The sequence below is a fragment of the Erythranthe guttata genome, chromosome 7 (assembly GCF_056151865.1).
Source record: "Erythranthe guttata isolate IM_541 chromosome 7, IM_541, whole genome shotgun sequence".
Taxonomy (NCBI): Eukaryota; Viridiplantae; Streptophyta; class Magnoliopsida; order Lamiales; family Phrymaceae; genus Erythranthe; species Erythranthe guttata.
In genome coordinates, this window is record NC_142539.1 from 8,085,997 (window position 1) to 8,105,202 (window position 19,206).

The following is a 19,206-nucleotide window of genomic DNA, read 5'->3' on the forward strand; positions in this document are numbered from 1 at the left end:
ATTTTTGTTAACCAAATCGGCGACACAACGTCGACTTTACAAGTCAAAATCGGCGTTCTAATATCGATTATTGAGTACAAAATCGGTTTTCGGATACCGATATTTTTCGGATTTTTTTTAAATAATACATTATATATTTGGTTAATTGATATTTTTTAAATATTTGAAACGAAAATGTTTATCACCATTCGGTGGCGTCTACCAACTCCTTTAACCCAACCGAGTAGAGCTTTCCGTGTCTCAAATATTTATTCGTTGGATAATTCATTAAATAGTCCTCTATCAATCCCCTAGGTTGTTGCACGAAAGTATGATAAAACGGTCTAAAAAAAACACAAATAATAAAATCGGTACTTAAAAACCGATTTTTGTAGTACAAGTCGGCATGACAATACCGATAATACAAACATAAATCGGTGTTGTCATGCCGATTTTTACTACAAAAATCGGTTTTTAAGTACCGATTTTTATTAAAATAATCGGAATGTGGTTACCGACTTTAGTAACAAAAATCGGTATTTGCAGACCGATTTTTGGTATCGTCGAATTTTTTTCCCAACAAAAAAAAAAACGACCCAAAAGCAAAAATAAACGGTTCAAACATACTTCATTGTGTTCTCCACCCTCGTAAACTACCATATCATTGTTTCTGGTTCCATCGTGAATGTTTGGTATGTATTTGATAATTTTGGTGTGTAGGATTTCTTGGTGGGTTTGTGAAGAAGAGGGAGAAGAAGGAGGAGGAGATTTTTAAGTCGTGAAATAAGGAAGAGGGGTTTCTGGATTTATGTATTTTATTTGGTCTTGCACAAAGGAAATGATTTTTTTTTAATGTTTTGTGTTTTTTATTTGATTTTAAATTTCATTAAGGGTAAATTAGTATTTTTATGTTGGAGGTCTTGAACTAATAAAAAAATGGGCTTGCATATAACCGCCGCCTTTGTGTTTTTTATTTGATTTTAAATTTCATTAAGGGTAAATTAGTATTTTTATGTTGAAAGTTTTGAACTAATAAAAAAATGGGCTTGCATATAACCGCCGCCATATTATATATATATATATATATATATATATATATATATATATATATATATATATATATATATATATATATATATATATATATAGAGAGAGAGAGAGAGAGAGACATACGAGTATCATACACTGTGCATTGCAATAGGAATTGGTGAACAACGTAGTATGTAAGGAGCCTTTTTTTTTTTTTTTTTTTTTTTCTTTCTTTCTGCTTTTTGTTTCTTATACTCTTTTCATTAAAAAACTCATGGATCTTGTGCAATTGTCTTGTTGATGCAGAAAGCAGAAAATTCATTACTATATGGAAACTAAGCAGGGAAACAACGAGGGTGAAGCTCCGTTGCTTTTGATATCTCAGGGTGATAAGTTTCAGAAACATATAATCTACAGTTTATTGCATAGTGAATTTCGCAACTTAAGTACTATGACAACGAGGAAAATATTGAGCGACAAGAAGGTACTAGGTTCCAGTTCCAGTTATGGATGGTTGGGTTTAGTGCAACCGCTCGGTCATGATTGCGACTGTTGTCTTTTCAATCCAGTATCCAAGGATAAAATCGACCTCCCGAAGAAACTAGACAACGGGTACTTTTACAACAAATTAATCATGACCAAGCCTCCCACTGAACCTGATTGTTACATCATCTTCAGCAGCGAACGCGATGGACTGTCTTTCTGTCGGATTGGAGATGAAGAATATGTGACAGTAGAGGAACATGAAATTGGTTTCGATGAAGAAGATGGCTTCATGGGTTATTTAATGGCGATTGTATGTTTCCGAGGTAAGATTTACGGCTTTATAGAACCTGACAAATTCGTCACGATTAATTTTGTGGACAAAAGTCTCGAGTATGAAAGGCCGGTGACTTTGATGAATGAAGACGGCACTCAGCCTTGGTTTATTCCTCGTGCTTTTAGAGGGCGAATTAATAGCATATGGTTGATCGCATCATGCAGTACTGATGAGCTCTTGCTTGTTCTGAAAACATACCCGTGCCTAACTGTCAAAGACAGTTCGGAGTTTAGGGTTTTTAGTGTAGATACGAATGCAATGACGTGCATGGAGGTAGAAAATATAGGCAATCGGACAATTTTTGTGACTCTCGATGATGGTGGATATTGTTGCCCTACTCCTATAGGAATTAAACCTAACTCCATTTATTATACAAATATTAGAGACCGGAATTACAATGTTTTTGATTTGGAAGATAGGAGCAAAACTTCGATGCCGATACTCGGTGGTGTTGCAGTGTGGTCAAAAGCCGTTTGGGTCCAACCCCAAATGTTGAAGAATTTTATGCACCAAATCGAAATATATGAATTGTTTTCTTTTTTACTTAATGATAGAAATCTATGACACTTGGTAATTTTTGTCATGTTATTACTCAATTTTGTTCTTGGTGTTTTAATTTGTTTTCCAATCATTCCTTCAATTATGAAAATCGTCTTTGTGTTAATGGAAACTCACTTTCCCACCTAACTCGAGTTCGTGTTGCCACTCGCGGTTTGTGCAAGTGATGATGAAATATTTGATTGTTAAAAGTCGGGATTGCCCCTCAATGTAATACAATTTGACTTAATACATAATTCAAAAGGTTTAGGACCAAATTGCAATTTTAAGAAATCAGGCTGTATCTAGATTATCCAGCCACCAATCTCCCAGATGTAAAACAATTTAACTGACTTATAAGAATTCAAAAGGTTTAGGACTAAATTGCAATTTTCAATTGATTAATGGTAATAATAATGAAATTAGTTGCAGGAAAATTGACACATAATTGATACTACAGTAGTAGAAAATTGAAAATGAAAGTTGGGTAATTGACACAAAACTAATAACCCCGATGGATGAGGATTGATTAATGGACCAAATTTTGCTATAGAAACTTTGCCCTAAATGGGACTTTCCGACGTATTTTTCAACCAATTTTTTTCGTATCTTCCTCAACCTGAAGGGCATTTTTGTCCTTTCACCAAGCTCACCCAAATATTAATATCGTTGAAGGTGTGGATTAATTCTTCAATGACGATGACACCTTTCGCAGGAGGCGTTGCGGCAGCTCCGTCAATACATTACATTTTTCGATAGCCAAATGTGTGAGGCAAGGCATTATCGGATATTCTTCTTCTTCTTCGGCAGTAATGTCCTCCCACTCCTTCCACTTTGAACAGTACTGAAATGTCAGTTTTTTTTAACTTGGGAAAGCCGCCATTAATAATAATATTACTAGTACCGACCACCGATGTTGTCGTTGTCGTTGATATTCCCAGGAATTCCGGTCCAACATATTCCAATTCATATAAACCTACAATCCAAACAGTCTCCAGTAGCGGTAGTTTACCCAGCGGCGGCAGCGAGGCAAGGCATTCACACTGGTAAAGCTCAATAAATGTGAGCTGGTTGAGGGGGGATACAATCCATCCCGGAAGTCGGGATCCTTTATACTGACTAATAATCAGCTGTTGGAGGTTTGGATGTGGGTAAAGAGCATCTAGTACGTCATTCCAAACCGACGACGATGCTGATGCTGATGCTGAAGCTGTCGAAGAAATGTGCGTCTTTTTCCCCAACTCCGCTTCACGAGCATCCTCCACCACCACCTCTATTGAATCACAACAACTGCTTATTTCAATCCACAACTCCACTTCCTGGCTAAGTCGGTTAAAATTCTTCAACCACCCCACCAGGCTCCCATCACAAGGAATGACTTTATTCAATGTGACTAGACTCGTTAATTCGGCTATTTCTTTAGGATATTGCACCAGAGAATGAGTACCTTTACTATACAAATGCTTGAGCTTCATCAGCCTGTGGATCCCTTGTGGAAGTCCACAAAGACTATCACACCAATTAACATTCAGGCTTTCTAATTTACTCAAATTGCATAGGCTCTCAGGCAACTCTCTCACTTGTCTATTCGACCTCAAATTCAAGTGTATCAACCGACTCAAATTTCCAATTTCCGAGGAAATCTCTTTTAGCTCACATTGGTCCACCCTAAGAAATTCCAAGTTATACAACTTACCGATGGCTTTAAGATCTTCGCTGCAAAATTTATTCTGGCTCAAATCCAAGTGTATCAACTGACTCAAATTCCCAATCTCCAACGGAATTTCTTGTAGCCCGCAACTGTCCACCCAAAGAAATTGCAAGTTATACGACTTACAAATGGACTTCAGATCATCACCAGCAAATTTGTTAGAACCCAAATCCAACCACCTCAAGTGAATCAACTTTTCTATTTCTTCAGGAATGCCTTGCAAGCCACAACGTCTTAAACTGAGCAACCTCACACTTGTAAGGCAATCACAAACATGCCGATCAAGAACTTCTTTGCACCGAAATAAGCTACGATATTTTTCGACCCGGGAAACTAGCAAAGGGCTACAGTCTCGGCAAGTTGTTTTCTTTATTCTTGATCCCACATTCTTCCTCAGGAATTGAGCAAAATCATGTACGATGTCATGCATCATAAAAGATTCTATCTTATCGCCATCTTTCTCAAAGTCTTGAAACAGAGAACGCATTGCTAAATTATCAAAGTACCCTCTCCCTCTAACTTTCCAGTCATCGGCTTTTGATCCTAGGTAACCCATTGCCATCCATTTTATTATTATTTCATCCACATAAATTCTAGTATCTTTAGGAAAGACGGCACAATACGAGAAGCAACGCTTCAATGTTGGGGACAACTCGTTGTAACTCAGAAACAAATGGCGGAAGAGGTCATCTTCTACCTCCTCCAACTTCCATATTTCACTACTCAACACGCTCTCCCACTCTTCCAATGTAGTCTTGAAACGTAAGAGACTTCCCAAAGTCTTTGCTGCAAGCGGCAATCCATTGCACTTCTTGGTTATCTCCTTACCCATGTTCTCAAATTCTTCACATTGATCTTTGTTCTTACCACAAAGGGCAATCCGACCTAACAATGACCAACAATCTTCGTCATCGAGAACTCCTAAACGATGGATCTGATCATTCTTAATATACTCTCCCATCATCATTTTTGCAACCCTTTCGTTTCTAGTTGTCACCAAAACTTTGCTACCCGGTCCACCACTTTTGAGAGCGTTTTTCAGGGGTTCCCACTTACTATCGTCTTCTGTCCAAACATCATCCAGAACAACAAGAAATTTCTTCCCTGAGATAGACTTTGTTAGAAAATCCAACAACATATCTAACTGCTTGGTATCTCGTGGTTTACTCCCACCCGCTTTCTCAATTATCCCATTGGCGATTCCAATCACATCAAAAGGATCTGAAACACATATCCAAATTCTTAACTCGAAACAATTTTCAACTAGACTACTGTTATAAGCTAGTTGAGCAAGAGTTGTCTTCCCAAGGCCACCCACACCCACTATAGATATAACGCGGATGCCTCCTAATCCTTCTTCGCTACTAGCACCATCACCGACAAGTTTTCTCACCAGAGCTTCTCTCTCTAACTTTCGGCCATGAACTTCCTCTAAGTCGATGAAAGAAGTAGATTGACCTCGCCAAGACTCACGATCAGATGGATGTGACGTGATCGCAAAATCGAACCGATCTTTCTCCGCCAAAACCAGATCAAGCCGAGCTTTCACTTGTTTTATTTTCAAGGCAATTTCACGATGTGCATAAACTTTCTTGAAACATAAACACGAGCAAGGGATGCAAAAGCGTACCGTGCACTTATTTGGAGGAACAACATCAGCAGACGGTTGTTCGATCTGAAATTTGAGAATGGAGTAGTTCCATTCGTCCAACACGTCGTCCATTTCATAGGTCGTGTTTTCGAGACTGGTCAGCCAATCTTTGATGCTCTTTTCCTTATACGCCCGCGTCTCCGCATCATCCAACACGTTTCTGACTGTGTTCAGATCAGCGGAAAGTTTGAGAATCTCCTCCTTAACTCCTCTCACCAAATTTACTTCGTCTCGGATCTTCTCTTCCACGAGAGCTGCAATACGCTCCAACACGACGGAAACGATAGCATCCGCCATTATCGCTCACTAGCTAACACTACTACTTGTGTCACTGATTGATAGTATAAGATTGAGTGGAGATGTATGCCTGTCGATTATATTACATTTTCTGCTGGTGCTTTAGCATAAGTAAGTGAAAGTTCCACAGCTGTACGTCCGACAATTGGTATCACTTTTTATCTTATAATCAAACTTTTAACGTCCACTAGTCTTGATATTTATTTATTTTTATTTTATATTCTATATACTTCATTAACTACAAATAATATACGGTCCCAAAATTAATTTATAACTTTTAACGTCCAAAGTGTTCTGAGAAGATGTTTGAGGAAATGTTCTCTGTGGAGTAGATCTGTTCCGGGGCTGAGTTTGTCGATTTTCTGGAGAGCCATCTGGAAATAACTGTCTGGGCTTGATTCCACTTCGCCTGTATGCCCTATTGAATTTCTGAATTTGGAATGCAACATTGTTGAGACATTCCTCTGCATCATCATCATATTCCGGAGCAACATCTTCCTTCTCTAATTCTACCTGTTGTATTTGAGATAGCCTTTCCTTTCTCCTTTCTTTGGTCTTCAAAGTTCATCTCTCTAGACTTTAGACTACCAATTAATTCGTCCAGCCGTAGAGATGATGTATCATTAGCCTCCTCATTAGCAGTAACCGTCATGCTGAACCTTTCTGGAAGAGTTCTCAATACCTTATTCACCAGTGTCTCGTTGCTCAAAGGACCACCTAAGGATTAAATTCATTAGCTAAATCAATCAATTTCTCATTGTACTGAGAAATTGTTTCAGTTTCCTCCATTCTCAGTCTCTCAAATTTGGAAGAGAGTAATCTGAGCTTGGTTCTTCTGACACTGTCTGATCCCTCACAATGTAGCTGAAGAACTTCCCAAGCATCCTTTGCAGAAGTGCATACTAAGATCAATTTAAACATAGTTAAATCTACTGAGTTAAAAATTGTATTCAACGCCTTTGAGTTTTGGTTAGCATTTGATAGATCGTCTGGTTTCCATCGTAATTCTGGTGTTGGAAACACATCCCCATCCGCATCTGTGATAGTTGGTGGCTTCCATCCAGTGAGAATAGATCTCCAGGCTCTCTCATCAATGGCTTTGATGTATGCCCTCATCTTGACTTTCCAGTAGGTGTAGTTTGTGCCGTCGAGTACAGGAGGTCTCATAGAAGCAGTCATCTGAGTATCCATCACGAATTCGTTTATGAAAAAGAAAATAGGATCAAACACTTAGTATGCGTCAAGTGTTGGCTCTTGATGCCAATTGAAAGAATTTATGGTCCCGAATTCGTTTAATGCAGAGATGTTATCTGAAGTGTTATGACACTTGATAAAACATGCAGCGGAAATATAAAGATAAAAAGACAATGCAGCGGAATCAAACTCTGACTCAATGGTGGAAGGTTTATCCCTTGCTACCGTGTCATATTTCCACCAAATTGGGTTCTTCCACCCCTGGAACTCGCCGTCGCCGCCATCCGTTGATTGATTGCGGCAAAGAAAGACACCAGCCGGCGGTCAAATTTTGAGACCGGAGCACCCGCGAAAAAGAAAAACCCCAATTTATTTGCCTTGTGATGGTGAAGGGGGAATGGATTGAAATTGGTAAGGTGGTGGTGGTGCCGCGGCGCATCAGAGGTTGTGGTGGCCGGTGGGTGGTGTTTGATTTGTAGAGGTTATGGTTGTCTGATTTGTGTGTGGAGGTGGACGAAGATGACGGGTGTGCACTGGTGCAACAATATTTTTTATTTTATTTTTCTTTTTCTTTTTTCTTCTTTCTTTCATTTTTCTTTTTAGTTTTTTCATTTTATTTATATTTATTAAAAAGAAAATGAAGAAAATGGGAGTAAAACGAATAGACTAATTTACCCAACTATATTCACATGTGAGGCACGTGATTTGAATTTCGGTAAATTTGGGCTGCCGATGCTAAGAAAAGTGAAGTTCAGGTATGCTCGTGCAACTTTTTTCCGTTCAAGGGTAAATCGCAAAAACGTCCAAAGTTTAGGGGATTTTTTGTAGTTAACCCTAATAATATTGTCGCTGACTCTAATTTTATTGCCAACGACAGTACAATTATATAAATGTATTGTCAACGACAGTACAATTATATAAATGTATTGTCAACGATAGTATTACGGTCAACGTTTAGTGGCGGGCGTACTAAATAATTAAATAAGTAAAACCACTAAAAAAATTCAACGCCGGAGATTGACGACGGAAAAAAAGCATACTAGAAAAAAAATTTCGAAAAAGTTAACGCCGGAAACCTATGGCAGAAAAACCAGACCAGAAGAAAAAAAAAATATCAAAAAGTCAACGCCGGAGACCGGTGTTGACTGCCGGTCAACGCCAGAAACTGCCGGCAAAAAAATAATTTCTTAAAAAAAAAGAATCAAAATTGAATTTTTGTGGTCAAAATTGATTAAATTGAGGTTACAAGTAAGAATTGGGTGTAAAGGATTGGGGATAATTTTGTTATATACATTATTTTTTCCTTTATTTATAGGGGCTTTAAGATATAGGTCCCTAGTGACAAAACTAATTTGAACTAAATGACAAGTCTAACTAAACATTTGCTTCACATCCTTTATAAATTTCATTCCAAAAATGCCCCCACATACAAAAAATGAAATATGCACCAAGTAATATTTAAACTGTATTTATCATTTTTTCATTCTGCATTAAACATTTTTATTTTCGCATCTAGCATTTTTGTTATTATTTTTTTTGGTAGAACAATTTTTTTTTTTTTTGCATTTTCGTATTTTTTCCAATTGTTTTCTATATTATATTGAAAATTATGATTTTTTTTATTTTTTGTCGGTCGTAGTCTTCTATAGAAATCCGTAGGAAACCATAGTAGTTTGTAGAAAACTGTAGTAATCCGTAGTCATGTATTCTTAAAACCCTAATTCTTCGCACCATAGACACCCATAGATACTCATAGACATCTATAGACATGAAATCGAAAATTTTCAGATTCGCTCCACCAAACCGTAGATCTCCTCCACCAAACCCTAGATCTGCGACGCTAACATCACCACGTTGCTAAAGATGCCCCAAACCCCACCCACGTTGTCATTACCTCCACACCCCACCCCCAAAGTCGAGCACCACTGACACTATCCCAGCCCTGAGTGCCGCCACAACCAACAATTAGAACCACCGCCGTCGCCACCAGCATCCGGAACCACCGCCGCCGCCGCCACCAGCATCTAGAACCATCGCCGACGCCACCAGCAACCAGAACCACCGCTGCCCGCATCAAGATCCGAACTGAAAAACGCCTCGGTGACTAGTCAATTAACAATATAGTCTCCATAAGCATCCCACCATAATTGAGAGAGAGAGAGATAAAAGAGAGAGGAAGCAGCGAGAGAAAAGTAGAGAAGCGAGAGAAAGAGAGAGAGAATTGAAAAAGAGAAACAGATCTGGTTTGAAGAACCGTAAAATAGAGATTATATTTAGGGTATAAGGGCAAATTAGGAATTAAAAAAAACAAAAGGATGTGTGTCATATTATATTTTAAAATAGGGGTGTATTTAAAAAAATTAGTTTGAGGTTGTAATTTAGTTCTAATTAAGTTTGGTATGAGGGACCTAAACATATTAACCCCTTATTTATAATACATATTGAAGGAAGGGCTTATTAGCGAAAGAGATATAGCCCATAAACCTAAAATAATACAGATGGTTGGTGAGAAACTTATTATTTCAATAAAACCCAATAAATATCAAATACGAGAATAATAGTAATAAGAAAGAATAAACATGCCCAAAACTAGCTCCTTCGACCCTACATCCTGTAGTAAACACTGGTTGGATTTTATGCGGCCACGTGTCACTTTTCGTATTTTTCTAAAGCCCCTAAAGGTTAACTCAAGTGGGTGAATATTTTATACAAAAATGCACTTTACAAATAAACCCATCGGGTGCTTATTCATAAAGGAATCCAGACAAAAAACTCATTTACAAAAAAATCTACACATGGTCCAGATGTTTGTGAAAGACTAAAATAGCCCCTCACATTTTAATATGCTCCAATTTCATCATTTAATTTAATCTAACCTCACTTTGACCCTAAATTTCACAAATTATTCAATTTTGATCCAAATCACAATCTTATGGATAATTTCGTTCCCCGCGGCCGTTAACCGCCGGTCAACCGCCGGTTTCCAGCGTTGACTTTTTCAAAAAAAAAATCTTTAACATACATTTGCCCCCTTTTTAAACATCAATATTGCTGTGATTGACAGTAATATTAACAATATTACTGTTAAACACAGTAAAATTAACTATACTACAGTCTAACAAAATAATATTACTATATTAGTCTCTAGCACAATAATATTAACGCAACAAAAGTCATGATTATTGTGTAATAGAGTTACATTAATACGTTGAACGTTCAATAAAGGCAAATATAATAAAAAGCAAAAAAAATTAATATTTTTGTGGTTGACAGTAATACTACTATAACAACAATAATATTACTGTTAACCACATTAATATTATTGTGTTTTTAGTAATAGACAGTATATTATTACGTTACTCCGTCAATAACTCAAACAAAACAAAAAACAAAAAAAAAATTTTGATGTGGTTGACAGTAATATTATTGTGTTTACAGTTATTTTACTGGCAACGACAGTAATATAATTACATTGACTTGTCAACAAATCAAACAAAATGAAAAAAAAAATAACCAAAAAATAATAAAAATATTGTCGGTGAGTCTAATTGTACTGTCAACGACAGTAAAATTACATAAATGTACTGTCAACGATAGTGAAATTACATTAATGTACTGTCAACGACAGTATAATTACTGTTGATAACAGCACAATCACAGTCAACGTTTAGCGGCGGACGTAAAAAAGAAGAAGAAAAAAAAAGAAAAGAAAAAAAAAACCACTAAAAAAAGTCAATGCTGGAGACCGGCAATCAACGCCGGAAACAGGCGCGGAAAAAACAGAAGAAAAAAAATCGAAAAGTCAACGCCGGAAACCAGTGGCAAAAAAATATTTTATGTAAGAAAAAGTTTAAAATAAAAAGTGTAAATTGAATTTTTGTGGTCAAAATTGAGTTAATTGGGGTTACAATTAAGAATTGGATGCAAGGGGTTGAGGGTAATTTTGTCATATACATTAGTTTTTCCTTTATGTATAATATATATTAAAGGGAATGGTTTATTGGCGAAAGAGATATAGCCCCTAAACCTAGAATAATGAAAATGGTTGGTTAGAAACTTCTACGCAAAAACTCTGATACGAAAAAAAATCCACATAGTAGTAGAAGACCCATCTGATGTTTAACACTGGGTGTAGGGTCGAAAAAGTCCCCAAAACCCACAATTTAAATGGATGTTAAATTATTTTATTCAGATTTAAATTTGATCGATATTTTAGACTAAATGTAAGAAAAAAAAACAAAAAAAAAAAAAACACATAAGAAAAACAAAAAAAAAAAAAAGAAAATCACTTAACAAAAGTAACTTACCGTATGAAAAGAAGGGTTTGTTATTTTCTAAATAATCTCAAAAAATAAATTAATTAAGAGTAGGATTAAACCCCTGAGTTGGTAAGATTAAGGGTTAAATTAATTTCTTGCAGTTAGTAGTTAAATCTCCATGGTCATGCACTAAATGGAATCTGCTTTATCTCCATCCAAAAGCAGCGGATTCGTTCAGAATTTAATCCGATCCCATCGGTAATTACAAATATTTTTGTAGACATCTTTGTACTAAAATTGATATTTTAATAGTAGTTTTTGTGCATAAGACCAACCATCTTTATTATTCGGTTTAAGGGTTATATTTTTTCGCTATTATACCCATTTCTTTAATATGTATTATAAATAAAGGAAAAATCATTGTATACGACAAAATTACTCCAACCATTTACACTTAATTCTTAATTGTAATCCCAATTTAATCAATTTTGACCACAAAAATTCAATTTTAACTATTTTTTTAACTTTTTTTTCTGAAATTATTTTTTTGCCGCCGATTTCCGGCGATGACTTTTCAAAAAAAAAAATTCTGGACTGTTTTTTCCGCCGCTGGTTTCCGGTGTTGATTTTTTTTTAATGATTGTTTTTCCGAAATTTTTTATCCGTTTTTACTCCCACCGCTAAACATTGACCGTAATTGTACTGTCATTAACAGTAATTATACTGTCACTAACAATACAATAACGTAATTATACTGTCGTTGACAATACATTAACATAATTGTACTATTGTTGGCAGTACATTTATGTAATTGTACTGTCGTTGACAATACAATTAAAGTCAGCAAGAATATTATTATTTTTTTGACTTTCTTATTTTGTTTGATTTGTTGACAAGTCAACGTAATTATATTACTGTTGTTGACAGTAAAATAACTGTAAACTCAATAATATTACTGTCAACCACATCAATATTATTATTTTTTTGAGTTTTGTATTTTGTTTGAGTTGTCAAAGGAGTAACGTAATAATATTACTGTCTACTATTACAATAGGGCACTTTACAAATAAGTTCAGCAATGGCTATTTATTCATAAAGGGTCCAGGCAAAAAATTTTTTTACAAAAAAGTCCACACATTGTCTAGAGCTTTGTAAAACCCTAAAATAGCCCCTCACATTTTAATATGCATCAATTTCATCCTTTAATTTAATTTAACCTCAATTTGATCCCAAATTTCACAAATTATTCGATGTTAACTCAAAGCACAATTTTGTCCATCGTCGCCGTTGACCGACGGTCAACCGTCTTTGACCGCCGATCTTCGGCTTGACTTTGTTTTTTCCTTTTTTTTCTTCCGGATTTTTCTGCCAGTCTCTGTCGTTGACTTTGTCGATATTTTTTTTTCTTTAATATCTTTTTGCCCCCGTTTAAACAAAAATATTACTGTGGTTGATAGTAATATTTACTATATTAATGTTAAACATAATAATATTAACTATACTATAGTTTAATACAGTAATATTGCTATATTAATCTCTAGCACAATAATATTAACACAAAAAAGAGTCATTATTATTGTGTAATAGAGTAATATTAATATGTTGACCGCTCAACAAAGATAAACATAATAAAAAGTCAAGTGAATTAATATTTGACAGAAATATTACCGTCAATCTTGCTAAATCTTAATCAATATACCCTATAAGTTTTTATATATAGGATTGTATATCTAATTCATATATTCATAATTCATAGGAATATATGTAATATCCTTGATTGAAGTACAATTTCAAAATTTTCACAAAATAACATCATTGATTTAAATTAACCGGAATATATATATAGTTATAGTTCATGATATCTAGGAGCAAATTAATATCTTTTTTCCACAATTAGAGAAATTATATATATTGTAATTTCTATTAATTGGTAAGATAATATGGAATTGTTCTCCATCAAATTAATACACAAAATATGAATATCTTATACTAAGTTAGTAAGTTGTTAATTAATGTGTGTTATTGTGAGTAAGTGCATTCAATAATTAATTTATGTGGATCTATTAATATGATGAAAAAAACGGAACAAAAAATGCCACGTTGGATATGAGGTGGATGTCACATAGATATACCACATGTCAGTTTTTTAAGCTATGAGGGTTTCAATTTATATATTATATAGATTATTTTATTTTATTTATATTATTTTTTTGGGTCTAATGACCTATGCCTATATTCATCTAACAATGAAAATAATATTACAAAAAGAAAAAGAATACTTGCAATGCCCTAGTCAAGGTTCAAACTCTGCACCTTCCAAAGAGATACTTATATATTCTACCATTGAAGCCAGAACATTACAACCAGGACACACATCAAAGACCATAGTGGATCCACCACTAGTTATGCGGCCATGGGTAAAAAAGGTTGCCAATTTCCACCGTGTTTGATTGGTTGCTCACCGACGCCGAAGAGGCCGCTGCTTTCAAAGGTTATCGAAATGAATCCGCACAACACGTTTTCAAACGGAGATTTTTCGTGTATAGAAGAAACACACGAACCAAAAGCTCCATAATTAAAAAAAAAAAACACCAAAATGTTCAACAAATACAAATTACTTCAGTATATATAGGAGTAGAGAAGAAAACACACAACACAAATATTGCAAACCTTAAATAGCAAGCTAGAGTAGAACTTATTTGAAAAATAAAACCCAATTAAAAAAAAAAAAAAAAAAAAAAAAGAAAAAAAAAAAAAAAAAAAACTAGAGTAGTAGTAACTATTTGACAAATAACAAACCCCACAGTGTTATAAAATAGGAAGAGCGTGAAGGGAAATAACCTCCCGGAACACAGTGCTGGCTGATCTGGGTGAGAAGTTGCAGAGAAGTTGAAGGTATACAAATTTCCATAGGCTCGGTCGTCGTCATCGTCCAATTACGACAATCTACTTCTCTTGAAGAAGTAACGTAGCTAGTTACGTTACCAACTTCCATTACCATAGCAGCCTCATCTTTATTTTTATTAAGATCCTCCACACTAACCTTTTTCACACCCTTTCTCATGCCAATGTCCGCACGACACCGCCTAACGCAGTAAAACACAACCCCACCGGCCACAATGGCAAAAGCAGCCGGTACAGCTAATTGAGCGGCTGCAAAGGCAGAAAAGGCCGCTGCCGGGTTGGCCGCCTCAATGGCACCCATAATAATAACGGGCACAGCAAATGCGGTAATAACAACAGCCTTGCACTTGACGGACGCCACCTGTGCACTCAGCCCTGCCATACCCTCCTCGTCGTCGTCCTTCACAACAAGCAACCCCGTCTTGCAGTAAGTAGCGAAATTCTCGCAGTTTTTCTTGAGCAAATTGTAGCGCCCAAATCCGTTTTCGAGGAGGTAATTGGCTCTGTAGATCACGGTAGCTTCATCATCGGAGACGGCGGTTGTACAAGTGCCTCTTAGTTTTATGATTACAGATTCGGGTTTTGAATCGTATCTGTATAGGCGCAGTTTGGTGCCGTCCAGAAAGTCTTCCAAACTTGACGAGAGCACACCATCTCTTGTGAAATGTACGACTCTATCCCCGCCCGTGAAGATGCCTATACATAGTCTCATCCAAACAACACATCAACAAACATGCCTATATGAGGTCATGATTTTACTGATAATATATAAGTACAAATAATTATTTTCACAAAACAATGATATTATCGTGTTGACCGGTCAATACAACAACATTATGTTTTGTTTTCTTCCAAATACCATGAGGAATTACGCACGCAGTACTCTAAAGATTGTATACATAACATCTGTATGTATACAATTATCATGCACAATATATATAATATATCGTTCAAACAAGCCTAACATTATGTACCAAAATACGAGATCGAATATCGAAAAAAACTGACCATGGTGAGAATAACTATAAGCAGCACGCCATGAATAGATGTGATCCCCTGCTTTGAGACTGCTCCTTTCAATTCTGCAAACAGAGACACGGACAAATACAATTTCATCCAAAACCATATTACTAAATTAATCTATAATTTATTTAGTCTAGTAGCTATAGTGTTAGAAAACTACAATAAATAAGACCTAATTACTAAATTAATCATAATTTATCTTACCAATTATATTAAATTAGAAGTGGAAATTGGACGGATCATATTGGAATTAACACTTTCTATAAACAAATCAATAGTACAAAACTAATTCCATTTAAAAAAAAAAAAATCGGAAAAAAGTTGGAAACGGGGAATTTAGAAATTGGAAAAAAAAAACTTGTTCCAAATCCGAAAATTATCTAATTGAAATCTGCGGAATTCAGAAATTTCAATTTTGTATTCACCTATATTATAAAGCAAAATATTAATATTGATATTACAAATGAAATTTTCAAAAACGAAATTTCATAATATATATTATTAGAAATTTAAAAAATGGTCAAAAATTGATATCTCGTATGTATTCCAATTCCTATTATAAAAATAAAATAATAAAAAAAGACAAAAGACAAGAAAAAGTCGGAAATAATCGGAATTGGTGGAATTCGAGAGTAATGTTTCGATTTTACCCCTGGCTAGAATAATATACCTCAAGAGTATATATAATATATATTGTTTTCTTCTGTAATTTATTTAGTTTCTTGTGATTTAGCTGGAACTTTGAGCAACCAAATCATTGGCGCTGCATTTTTCTTACAACTTCTTAGGTTGAATTAGAATTTAGAACACGTAATAATGGAGACAATGATAAGAAATACGATACAGATTGTAACTATATATGAAAAAAAATGTAATAAGAAAATATACCTATGAGAGAGGTGCTCCATCTTTCTTCCTTTGTTTCTCTGTGCTAAATTAGGGAAGAAAATGTGGTAGTTGTATATATGCAAAAGATATTAACACTCTGGCATCCAATTTATAACAAGTCAATTGTAAATAGGGGTGTAAATGGGGCCGCTGAGCCTGGCTAGTTTAACGTGCTCGAGCCCCAACTCATTTTGTTTAGGAAATAAATAATAAATTGTAATTCTTTTAATTATTTATATGTGTTTATTATTATATTTTATATTTTTCATATTGATAAATAAAATAAGCAATAAATTAAAATTAAAAAAAAAGTGACTGAGCTCATGAACAACATAAAAAAAATAACTAGAGTTTGAGCTGGTGGTTGAGCTTTTCTCGAGATGCTCATTTACAATTGCCCAACTGAAAATTAGTGAAATATAATAGAATGATAAAATTAGTAAGGAATAATTATTTCAACATTAAACTTCATTTGTTACTATTATGATTCCTTTTATCTTATTTTGCAACTTTATTCGGATTCCGCTCTTCGGCTGCAATGGTTGTTCTTTTTACGCGTTGGACTGTAAAATTGTAAAATATGTAAATTATATATTGCTCAATGTAAGCCTGATAAAAACTCGAAGATTGTGTCAACGATCGAGTTTCAAAGACGTGTGGCCGCGTGGGGCTTTTCTTAGGAGTTTTAAACGAAAGAAACAGTCGTCATACAATTGATATTCATTAAAGATGCATACTTGACTCTTGACTACGACTCCTACAACTCGGGGTAGACTTCACTCTTGACTCAACAACAGTTATTATGGGAGCAGCTAAAATAAATACCCTTTTTTCTCACTTTAATACCACTAATATACAAAATAAAAAATAAGTAGATAATAAATAGGTAATGGCATTATTACTCTTAAAGAAAATCAATACCACACACAAAATTTGTGTGGCATTGATTTTATTAAGGGTATTAATGCCATTACCTATTTATTTTCTATATTTTATGTTGGTGGTATTGAAGTGAGAAAAAAATGGTTTTCTTTTAGCCGTCCCCAGTTATTATACATGTGTCACGTAAAAGTTAAAACAAAAATAATTTTTACATATATGTATTTGTAACGTTTTTTTTCATTCACGAGGGGCTCATAATAATATTTTTTAATAATTAAAATTGAGCAAATTACGGCCACCCTGATGTAGGGTGTATTTACGAAAAGTCCCCTCTTGTTTGCATAAATACATCCACTCCTCAACTATGTATTGTCTTATACGTCCACCCTTACAATGTGAAATTTACCTAGGGATGTTCATTCGGTCGGTAAATTGATCAAATCGAATCGAACGAAAATTCGTACATGCCGATTACCGAACTGTTAATTTTGTGTGGTATTTAGTTTTATTTTATTATATATATATATATATATATATATATATATATATATATATATATATATATATATATATATATATATATATATATATATATATATATATATATGTGTGTGTGTGTGTGTGTGTGTGTGTGTGTGTGTGTGTGTGTGTGTGTGTGTGTGTGTGTGTGTGTGTGTGTAATATTAGTATTTACTAAAATTAATTTAAAAAAATAAAAATCTAAAATATTTTTAATATAATTTTGGTAATTCGGTTATTTATCGAACCAAAAGCTAAAGGGTATGAAAATTTGGCGTACAATTTATGTATAATTTTACCGAATGAACGCCCCTAAATTATTTATTTGCTGGAGGGATTTTTTGGTAAGATAATAATACATAGTTGAGAGGGGTGCTTGTAAATACGCAAAAATAAGTGTTTTTCACGTAATTTAACATTACCTCAATAGTGGTCGTAATTTGTCTACATTCTTGGTTGACTTGATCCTCTCATGGGGGCTCCGCTGATTACGCACGTCACATAAGGTAGAAAGTGAAGAAAAAAATCATAAATATTATAACTTGATTCTGGTAAGTTTTTTTCGTGTGCATTGCCGAGTTAATCGCACAGAACCATCTGTGCAATCTCGAATTGCTAAAAGCACTCGTGTTGAAAAAAAAAAAAAAAAAAAAAAAAGAGGGATTTTTGTGCATAAGTCCCTAACCAACCATCTTTATTATTATAGGTTTATGGGCTATATCTCTTTCACCTGTAAGCCCATCCATTTAATATTTATTATAAATAAAGGAAAAAATCATGTGTACGACAAAATTACCCCCAACCATTTACACCAAATTCTTAATTGTAACCCCAATTTAATCAAATTTGAAAAATAAATCCAATTTTGACTTTTTTTTTTCAAAACCTTTTTTTTTTCAAAAAATATTTTTTTGCTGCCGGTTTCTTGCGTTGACTTTTCGATATTTTTTTAATTTTTTTTAGTCTTGTTTTTCCGTCGCCGGATTCCGGCAACCGGCGTTGACCGGGCGTTGACCGCCGGTCAACACCGGAAACCGGTGGTGGAAAAATCAGGAAGAAAAAAAAAAGTTAATGCCAGAGACCGGCGGAAAAATCAGGAAAAAAAAAGTCAACGCCGGAGACCGGCGGTCAACGGCGGTGACGGACGAAATTGTCCATAAAAATGTGTTTTGGGTCAAAATGAGTTGTGAAATTTGGGGTGAAATTAAGGTTAAATTAAATTAAGTGATGAAATTGGAGCATATTAAAGTATGAGGGGCTATTTTAGTCTTTTACAAACCTCTGGACCATGTGTGGACTTTTTTGTAAAAGAGTTAATTGTCTGGACCTCTTTATGAATAAATACTCATTGATGGACTTATTTGCAAAGTGCCCATAAAAAAAAGCACGAAACCTCATGTGTTATATTTGACGAATATACTGCCCCTTATTTTAAAATGGGTAAATTACAACCACACCCCTAAGGTATGGTCAAATTACGAAAAACCCCCTCTTGTTTGGATAATTACAACCA

The 19,206-nt window shown here is 34.8% G+C and overlaps 2 protein-coding genes across 2 annotated transcripts; both read right to left on the reverse strand.

The window, feature by feature from the left end:
* Window positions 1-3,108: 3,108 nt before the first annotated feature.
* On the reverse strand, window positions 3,109-6,165 carry LOC105975449 (putative disease resistance protein RGA3). Its single transcript, XM_088820252.1, has 2 exons — window positions 5,307-6,165; window positions 3,109-5,138 (listed from the first exon to the last, which is right to left on the reverse strand). Exons 1-2 carry the CDS (start codon window positions 6,022-6,024, stop codon window positions 3,109-3,111), a joined length of 2,748 nt encoding a protein of 915 aa, XP_088676378.1. The 5' UTR covers window positions 6,025-6,165.
* A 7,899-nt stretch (window positions 6,166-14,064) lies between these two features.
* On the reverse strand, window positions 14,065-16,431 carry LOC105972721 (protein LEAD-SENSITIVE 1). Its single transcript, XM_012997700.2, has 3 exons — window positions 16,293-16,431; window positions 15,390-15,463; window positions 14,065-15,077 (listed from the first exon to the last, which is right to left on the reverse strand). Exons 1-3 carry the CDS (start codon window positions 16,310-16,312, stop codon window positions 14,257-14,259), a joined length of 915 nt encoding a protein of 304 aa, XP_012853154.2. The 5' UTR covers window positions 16,313-16,431; the 3' UTR covers window positions 14,065-14,256.
* Window positions 16,432-19,206: the final 2,775 nt, after the last annotated feature.